This window comes from Camellia sinensis, chromosome 11 (genome assembly GCF_055761805.1).
Source record: "Camellia sinensis isolate YWXY chromosome 11, ASM5576180v1, whole genome shotgun sequence".
Lineage (NCBI taxonomy): Eukaryota > Viridiplantae > Streptophyta > Magnoliopsida > Ericales > Theaceae > Camellia > Camellia sinensis.
Window position 1 is genome coordinate 82,960,491 of NC_138971.1, and position 9,850 is coordinate 82,970,340.

General features: G+C 38.9%; 1 protein-coding gene across 1 annotated transcript; it reads left to right on the forward strand.

The window, feature by feature from the left end:
* The first annotated feature begins 1,564 nt into the window (after positions 1-1,564).
* LOC145802448 (uncharacterized) lies at positions 1,565-5,950 on the forward strand. Its single transcript, XM_082895165.1, has 10 exons — positions 1,565-2,203; positions 2,276-2,420; positions 2,626-2,866; positions 2,987-3,620; positions 3,719-4,426; positions 4,481-4,666; positions 4,770-4,913; positions 5,421-5,474; positions 5,684-5,734; positions 5,855-5,950. Exons 1-10 carry the CDS (start codon positions 1,565-1,567, stop codon positions 5,948-5,950), a joined length of 2,898 nt encoding a protein of 965 aa, XP_082751291.1.
* The last annotated feature ends 3,900 nt before the right edge of the window (positions 5,951-9,850 follow it).

Sequence of the window (9,850 nt, forward strand, 5' to 3'; positions counted from 1 at the left end):
CTGGATGTTGCAAAAATTAGGGCCGATGGGAAGAAGCACGATGTAGGAACCCTTCAATCGGACCCATCTCTTAATCTTGAAGGCCAGAACTCAGACAGTGATTCAGAAAACTTTGGAGTGGGTGATTGTGATGTATCTCCTAACCGAGGAGGGGGGGACAATACCCGAGGTGGTAGAGGAGGTAGGGGTTAAGGAGGAGGCAGAAGCCATGATAGGGTTGCTGAACCAAAGAAGACTTGGGCAGAGGTTGCTGCAACTACAAACCGCTCATGTATTCCTTTAAGGTATGTCCCTCCCAAAATAAATGATGACTTTGTTAGTGTTATCCTCCCGCCTAGGCCGAACCCGCTGGAAAAATGGGATGCATGTTTAGTTGGGTACTTTATTGATAAGGGCGTCGCGTTCAACTACATGAGGAACAGTGCCTTCAGCTTATGAAAGAACAAAAGCCTTAAGGAAGTTCTTGCAAATGGGGAGGGTTTCATTTTCTTCATCCTCGAAAGCCTTACCTGTTGCAGTGAGGTCCTTAAAGGGGGACCATGGTACATTGGGGGATTCCATTTAATTCTCAAGAAATGGACTCGGATGATGCGGTTAACCAAAGATAAAATCTAAAAGGTGCCTGTTTGGGTAAAATTTTTCAATGTCTCGATGGAATACTGGGATAGTGATGGATTAAGTAGGATTGCAAGTGCAGTGGGCGTCCCATTATTCATGGATCATCTTACTGATAAGGGGACTAGCGTCTCATTTGCTAGAATCGGTGTGGAGTTGGATGATAGAGCTAAACAACCTCCTTCTTTTCCAATCTACTATGGGGGAAGAACAAGTGATTATTAAAGTGGAGTATCAGGGTCTCCCAGTAAAGTGTGAGCGTTGTTCTGTTTTTGGTCATGACACAACTAAATGTGTTACTACCCAAGTGGCTAAGTTGGTCAACCTCCAGAAAGAAACTGAGAACAATCCAGACCTTGGGTGGAGCACTGTAAAAGCAAAAGGAAAAAGGAAAGTGGGAGACCCAGACCCTATAGAGGAAGAAATGGGTGAACCAGAATCAAGAGAGGAAGATATGCTAAGGGGAGTGGCTAGAGATGCCTCAGATGGGGATGTCCAAGTTTTAGAGGATGTGAATAATGTTCAGGTCTCAGCAAAGTCTAACAAATCTGAGCTCAGGAACACTGGAACAAGTGCGGGCACTCAAAATGCTTCAGGTGTAGTTGCTGTTAGCTCGGGAAAAACCATGCCCCCCAACTCAGATGGTGTAGCAGATATCCAGAATGAGCTTCTAGATATTGCAATGCTAGCCCTCCCTGGGAACTCAGAAATTTTGGAGAAAGTGAAGAATTTGTCTACTTCTGTGGAGAGCACACCAGACACTCCTAGCACTCTTCCTGCAAGTTCCACCACCAGAAAATCCTCTGGCAAGGGTAAAGGCTAGAGGAAGAAAACCAGGTAACTCCTAGTTCTTTTTGGGTTGAGAGTTTTTTTCTTTTGTTTCCCAATGTCTTTTAAAATTGTTGCATGGAATATTAGGGGCTTCAATGACCCCTCTAGACAATAAGAAATGAGAAAATTTTTGGTGAAAGAGGACATTAAAGTCATGGGTATTTTGGAGACTAAAATAAAAGCTCTTAATGAAAATCAAGTTTTCTCATCTTGCATGAGTAATTGGTCTTTTTTAACAAACTCTCAACCAAATAAAACTGGTAGGATTTTTGTTTTTTGGGATCCGTATTTTTGTTCTGTAAATTTGGTTAATTCCTCTGATCAGTTTATCTTTTGTGAGATTACTGACAGTGCTCAAGCCAAGGTTTTCAATATGTGTTTTGTCAATGCTAAGAATAGCCATGCTCTGAGAAAAGACATTTTTGACTTTATGCTGAGGCTTTCTCTCCTTAACTCAGCTACCCCCCTTATTTTTCTAGGGGACTTCAATGCCATCAGATATAGTTTTGAGAAGTTTGGGGGGACATTGAACTGGAATAATGATAAAGAGATGTTCAATTCTTATATCCTTAATGCTGAACTTGTTGATTTATCATATGGGGGTTGTCAGTTCACTTGGGCTAATGAGAGAACTAGGGGTGACTACATAGCCACAAAAATTGACAAAGTTTTGGTCAATGAATCTTGGCTTGAACATTTCCCTGCCTCCACTGCTATGTTTCTACCATCTGGGATTTCTAACCATTCTCCTGTTGTTGTCAGTGTTTCTGTTAAGGCCCCCTCTGTTAAAAAGCCTTTCAATTTTTTTGATTTTTGGGCTAAACATTAGGAATTCCCTTCTAAAGTTGCCCAGGACTGGAGTCAGTACATCCATGGTGTTCCTGTGTACAGAGTTTTCCAAAAACTCTGGAGTCTGAAACCTAGCCTTAAAACTTTGAATACAATGGAGTTTAGTGATATTTCCACTAGTCTTGGTAACCAAAGCTGATTTGGATACCATACAATGGAAATTGGATAAGGACCCTAGTATTCAATCTTTTCAAAATCTTGAAAGAAATCTTCACAAAAAGTATGTGGATCTCAGTGTTGTTGAGGAAAGTTTTGCTCACCAAAAATCTAGGGTCTAATGGCTTGGTCTAGGTGACCGTAATAGCAGTTTTTTCTTTAGGTCTGTCAAAGGTAACATTAATAGGGGTGAGATTCTTAAAGTGGAGATGGAGGATGGTAGTTTACCAACTAATCCCGAAAATATACATGATGCTTTTATCAAATATTTCTCGAAGCCTTTTGCCAATCCATCTCAGGATCAGTATAGAGGACTTGACAGATTCAATTCCCTTATTCGTTCTAAAGTCTCTAATGATCAAGCTTTTCAACTTGCCAGGCCTGTATCTGATCAAGAGATCAATGATGTTTTTTGGTCTTTAAACGCTAACAAGGCCCCTAGCCCTGACGGCTTTTCAGCTGGTTTCTTTAAGAGTGCTTGAAGTATTGTTGGTAAAGAGGTTACCTAGGCCATTAGATCCTTTTTTGAGTCTAGGAAGCTTCTTACTGAAGTTAACAATACTACCATTTCTCTTATTCCCAAGGTTCCTAATCTGGTTAAAGTGGGGAATTATAGACCCATTTCTTGTTGTAATACTATCTATAAGTGCATTGCTAAGATTATTGCTAACAGAATTAAAATCTTCCTCCCTGATCTTGTTGACCCTGTTCAATCTGCTTTTGTGCATGGGAGGAGAATCTCTAACAACATCTTTTTGCCTCAAGAGATTATGAGAGGTTATCATAAAAATTCAAATGTTCCAAAGTGTGCCATGAAAGTTGACATTATGAAAGCGCATGATACTGTTAGATGGGAATTCATTATTGATATCGTCACTGCTATGGGTTTTCCCCATAACATGATCTCCTGGATTAAAGCCTGTATGACTAGCCCTTCTTTCTCCATTTGTGTCAATGGAAGTCTTCATGGCTATTTCAAAGGGACTAGGCAGGGTGACCCTATGTCCCCTTACCTTTTTGTTCCGGCTATGGAAGTCCTTGCTAGGATTCTAGATGAAAAGTCTAAACATCCTCTTTTTAAATTCCATTGGAGATGTGAGAAAACCAAGATTGTTAATCTTTGTTTCGCTGATGATCTGATGATTTTTAGTAAAAGGGATGTTAACACTGTGCAAATGATTATGGATGGTTTAGAGGAGTTGAGATTACTATCTGGCCTCACCCCTAATCCTAGTAAAAGCAATGTTTTTTCTCTGGTTGTAATAAGAAATTAAGGGATGACAATCTTCAAATTGCATCTTTCTCTGAGGGAAATTTTCCGGTCAAATACCTTGGTGTCCCTCTTATCACAACTAAGTTGAAAGCTACTGATTGCAAGCAACTTGTTGATAGGATCACTAAAAGGATTAGTACTTGGACCAATAAACTTCTTTCTTATGCTGGTAGGACCCAACTGATCCAAACCATTTTATTTTCTATGCAAGTTTATTGGTCGTCATTGTTTATTTTGCCTAAGAAGGTTATTAAGGAGATTGAGAGTCTTCTTAGAGCCTTTCTTTGGTCTGGTATTGACCTTAGGAAGCACTGTGCTAAAATTGCTTGGGACAAAGTTTGCACTCCTAAGATGGAGGGTGGTCTTGGTTTCAAATCTCTTGAGGTTTGGAATAAGGCTGCCATTGCCAAACATGTGTGGTTCCTTTTCTCTGGAGGGGCCAATTCTATGTGGTGTCAATGGGTTAAATCCTATCTTCTTAAGGGGAAGTGTTTTTGGAAAGTCAAAACCCGTAGTGACCCTTCTTGGGTTTGGAGGAAAATCCTCTCTCTTAGGCCTGTTATTTACCCTCCTATTTGTCATAGAATTGGTAATGGTCAAAATACTTTCCTTTGGCATGATAATTGGCACCCTTTGGGTTCATTGTGGGTTAGATATGGTGATAGAATTTTGTATGATTCTGGTTTAAATAGTGAAACTAAAGTCAGTCATATTATTGAAGGGAGTTCATGGAATTGGCCTTTTCCTAATTCTTAGGAGCTTAGGGATCCTGTATCTCATCCCAACAGTTGTCAACCTAATCCATTGGTAATGGATAAAGTGGTTTGGACTCTTAATTCTGATGGGGATTTCTCTGTCAAATCTATGTGGGATTTGTGGAGGTATAAGCAAAACATTGTCCCTTGGTACAAACTGGTCTGGGGGCCTTACACTATTCCCAAAGTTAGTTTCATTGTTTGGTTGGCTATCTTTGGTAGGTTGAATACTAGTGGCAGACTCCATCTGTTTGGCATCTCTTCTTGTACAACCTTCCCTTTCTGTTTAGATCCAAATGAAAGTCACTCTCACCTCTTCTTTGGCTGTACCTTCACCCATAGAATTTGGCATGCTATGCAATGTAAATGTAATATTCAATGGAATGATATGCCTTGGCCTGAGATTGTTGCACATGTCAACCAAGAGAGTAAAGGTAAATCTCTTAAATCAATCATTACTAGACTTTCTTTTCTCTGTACTTTCTACCATGTGTGGATTGAGAGAAACAATAGAATTTTTAGCAAGGAATGTAAACCTGTAGAGGTGATTATCAAATCTATTATGCTCATTGTGAGGGGTAGATTGCTGTCTGTTAGCAACATCCCAAATGCTACAGGTGATAACTGGTTGCTTTCTCAGTGGAACCTTCCCAACTCCATAATGAAGCCCCATTTTCATAGAAATGGGAGGGCTGCTGAGTGATATAAGTTTCTATATGAATGAGTTGAGTGATAGTGAGCAGAAATTGTGTGTTTACCTAATTAGCTGCTGCTTGTGTAGGTGTGCACCCATGAAGCTTTATTCTATTTGTGGGTTGAGTGTGGTGTGCTACAAAATTACCAACATATCTTTTATGCGTTGGTCCTATGGGTTGAGTGAAACTAGTACCTATATGCTTTTTGTGCTAATCAGTATATATATAGTAAATTTCTATGTGCAGGTTAAGGAAGCAATTCCCGAGTATGGTGAGGTCTTATATTGTGGGTTGAGTGATGTGAGCTCAAACAATGTGTGCATCACCCTTTCTCTTCGGTTTTATGTCTTAACACTAAAATTGGGCATTGTTATCTCTGTGTTCTCTTGGCAGGACTTTTTACATTGTCTAGGAGTAGCATGTCAATAGTGTTCTACTAGGGATTGCTTTTCCGAATTGTTGGTGTCGTTGGTGAAATTTTTGCTGACATGTGTGGTTATCTGGTCTAGAAGAATGACTGCTACATGCGCCTTCTGGGTTTATCAACAAGTTCAAAAGCTGTCTTTCTTACGTTTCCTATATGTAATTACTATATATACATAGTTATTTTGCCTACCCTAGCGGGATGTACTAGGGATTATGGTTATTACTTTTTAGCTAGAATCTTTGTGCTGGTTCAGACTAATTTCGTGAGGAAGCATATGGAGCATGGGTATGTGACTTTTTGGGTTTTGTTTCAAGACTTTGCTGCTTCAGAATATGCTGATTTTGACTGAGGGTTTCCAGATTGCAGGTTTCTGGCTACTGTATTGGTTTATTTTTTGATGGTATGTCTGTCTGTCTTGCTTTTGTTCATTTCCTATTTCATTAAAATAGGTTATGAACATTCTGCATTTGTTTTGGTTTGTTCTTTTCTTTTTTCTTTTTTGTTTGTCCGTGTTTAGCTGTGGTTGGTCCTGGGGCTTGTCCCTTTGTTTGTTTTCCTTGCTTGGCTTTTTGGTTTCCTTGTATAGTTTCTTGGTAGGGCCTGGGGTTTGCCCCTTGTAATCTTGTTTATTTTCCTGTTTTATTTATGTCTTATTCACCCCCTCCAAAAAAAAAGCAAATTAGTTCCTAGAAAAAAAAAGAGTGAAGGTTCTAGAAGAACGAAGATGGTTCGAGAGAATCTTTCTCCCTGAGTGGTAAAAGAGAAAGTTAGAGAAAAGAAAGGGAAATGGGATGAAAATTAATGTGAATTCAAATTTACCTTTTTTTACTTGAGAATTGAGCACTTTGGTGATTAGAAAACATTAAATGAGTAGCTTAAGTGAAAGTAATATCGTTATACTACAATTGCTCCGTAAATTCTCTTCCTTGGAGGCTAGGAAAGATTGTTTTGAGTTAAACTTACTTAATCTAATGAAACTAATAGTTGTCTAAGCTAATTAGTTCCTAGAACAAAAGAGAGAAAGTTGGAGAAGGATAGAGAAAGTTAGAGAAATACTTTCTGCTTGACTGCTAGAAGAGAAAGTTACAGAAAAGATAGGGAAATAGGATAAAAAATTAAAGGGAATTCAAATTCAACCTTTTGGACTTGAGAGTTGAACACATAGGTGATTTAGAAAACCTTAAATTAGATGCTTAAGTTAAAATAATATCATGATGGAACAATTACTAAGTAAAATCTCTTTCTTGGAGGCCAAAGAAGATTTGTTTGATTTCAAATTGGCCACTTAAGCTAATGAAACTGTTAGTTGCCTAAGCTAATTAGTTCTTAGAAGAAAAGAGAGAAGGATGGAGAAGGACTAAGATAGTTAGATAGAAACTTTCTTCCTCATAACTAAAAGAGAAAGTCAGAGAAAATAAAGGGAAATAGGATGAAAACTAATGCGAATTCGAATTCATCATTTTGAACTTGAGAATTGACAACTTAGGTGATTTAGAAAAACATTAAATAAGTTGCTTAAGTAAAAGCAATATCGTTAAGTTACAACTACTCCATAAAAGTAATATCTAGTGAGGATGTTGGCCATGTGCCTAACCAACAATGATCGTGGGCCAATATAACTGTTGCATCTACTCGGTCCAACATCAAACTCAAGTATGTCCCTCCAACGACTGTTGATGATAGTATTGTGGTAGAAATGCCCACTAGATCTGATCCCTTGGAGAAATGGGATTCATGTCTTGTTAGCTATTTTGTTGATAAGGAAGTAGGTTATAATTATCTACGGAATAGTGCTTTTGGGTTGTGGAAAGCTAAAGGTCTTAAGGAAGTGCTTACAAATGGAGATGGCTTCATGTTTTTCCTATTTGATACCCCTGACAGTTGCAGAGAAGTCCTCGAAGGAGGCCCGTGGTACATAGGTGGTTATCTTGTCATTCTGAAACAATGGAAGAGAATGATGAAGCTAGCCAAGGAAAAATCTACTAAGATTCCAGTCTAGGTGAAATTCTTCAACATTCCTTTGGAGTATTGGGACCCTAATGGTCTAAGTAGAATTGCTAGTGCAATAGGGAACCCACTTTTCATGGATTAGCTCACGGCTAGGGATAGTAGGGTGGCATTTGCTAGAGTTTGTGTGGAGATTGAGGCCACTTCAAAGCTGCCTTCGTATTTCCAAATAAGATGTGAGGAAGACTCTGTGTTAGTCAGAGTTGAATATCAGGGTCTCCCCTCAATTTGCAAACACTGTCAAATTTTGGGCATAACACTGATAAGTGTGTGTCCAAACAAGTGGCCCAACTGATTTCCCTTCAAAAGACATCCGAGGACAATGCTTTCGAACATGAAGAAGAATGGACAACCATTAAAGCCAAAAGGAAGAGGAAGGTGGGTGAACCTGATCTAGAGGCTATTCCAGAATCTGTGGAGGTACCTAAACCAAACCCAGTGCCAAATTCAACCATAGTTCAATCTCTGGAGACTCAGGAGACATCGGCTGGAAAAAGCTCATCTATGGAAGAACAGAGCTCTGAAAGTAGAGTGGATAGATTCCAAGAAAGTGTCTTGGAGATTACAAAATTGGTAATTCCTAATGCTGCTGAACTGCTGGAGGCAGTGGTTAATGATACCACTTCTACAAAAGAGCTATCCAAACCTGATGCACCCTCACATCAGGCAAGCCAGCCAACAAATTACAAATCCTCTAGCAAGGGAAGCAGCAACTAGAGGAAAAAGAAGAGGTAACTGTTAGTTTTAGGTAGTTGTGGGTTTTGTCTCATTATTCTTTTTGTTTCCCAATGACTGTTAAAATTGCTTCATGGAATGTTAGAGGATTGAAAGATCCATCTAAACATAAGGAAATTAAAAATTTAGTGCTTAAAGAAAATATTCATGTCATTGGGGTTTTGGAGACTAAAATAAAACAGACCAGTGAGAGTAAAATTTGTGCTCAATGTTTTGGTAATTGGCCTATTCTCTCTAATTCACAACCAACTGTAATTGGGAGAGTCTGGGTGTGCTGGAATAATGATTTTTGTGATGTCCAAATGATTTCTATGTCCAGTCAGCATATTTTTTGTAAGATCAATGATGTGGCCACTAATGAAGATTTTTTTGCAACTTTTGTTTATGCTGAAAATAAGCACACTTTGAGGAAAATTCTTTTTGAAACTACGTATCACATCTCCCGAACCAAATCCAAATTTCCATGTATTTTCTTAGGTGACTTTAATGCTATCAGATATCAGCAGGAAAAAGTTGGGGGATCTTCTAACTAGACTAATGATCATGAGGAATTTAACACCTATGTTAATGCATCTGAATTGGCTAATTTATCCTATGGGGGCTGCCAATTCACTTGGGCTAACAAAAGGGGTGATGGGGCTTATATTGCCACTAAAATTGATAGACTGCTTGTTAATGAGTCCTGGCTTGATCAATTTCCTGAGTCTATTGGCTCATTTCTTCCTTCTGGTATTTCTGACCATTCTCCTACTGTGATCAATATCAGTGTCACTAGGTGTTCCTTTAAAAAACCTTTCAAATACTTTGATTTTTGGTCCCAACATCCTGAGTTCCTCAATACTGTGTCTGATACCTGGGATTAGTACATCAGAGGTGTCCCCATGCTTAGGGTTTGTCAAAAGCTGAGACAGCTTAAGGTTAGGCTTAAACTCTTGAGTAAGAAGGATTTTAGTGATATCTCCACTCGTGTCCAAGCTTCCAAGGCTAGTTTGGATTTTGTCCAGCTAAAGTTGGATAAGGATCCTGTGAATCTAGTGCTTCAAGTTGAAGAGAGAGATGAATTTTAAAAAAACCTCGAGCTTAGCAAAGTGGAAGAGTGCCTTGCTCTTCAAAAATGCATAGTTCAATGGCTAGGTCTTGGGGATAGAAATAGTAGTTTCATCTTTAGGTATGTGAAAGGTAATATCAATAGAGGAAAGATTCTGAGTGTTGATTTGGGGGATGGTACTAGATCTACTGACAGTACTGATATTCATAACACCTTTGTTCAATTTTATACCAATTTGTTTGGTTCTCCCTTCATGGATCAGTATAATGGCTTTCAGAGGATACAATCTTTGGTGAAAACTAAAGTTTCTACATCTCAATTGGTCATGCTTGCTAGACCTATTTCTGATGCTGAAATCAAGGAGGATTTTTGGTCTCTCAAGGCACAATAAAGCTCCCGGTCCTGATGGTTGCTTTGCTGGGTTTTTCAAAAGCTCTTGGGATATTGTTGGGAAGGAGG

What these genes read in the sequence shown, in the direction of transcription:
- LOC145802448 (XM_082895165.1), top strand. Translation starts at nt 1,565, where the DNA reads ATGAGAAAATTTTTGGTGAAAGAGGACATTAAAGTCATGGGTATTTTG. An exon ending in CTAACCATTCTCCTGTTGTT is followed by an intron (nt 2,204 to 2,275) that starts GTCAGTGTTTCT and finishes GCTAAACATTAG; the next exon opens with GAATTCCCTTCTAAAGTTGC. An exon ending in GGCCTTACACTATTCCCAAA is followed by an intron (nt 4,667 to 4,769) that starts GTTAGTTTCATT and finishes CTTTCTGTTTAG; the next exon opens with ATCCAAATGAAAGTCACTCT.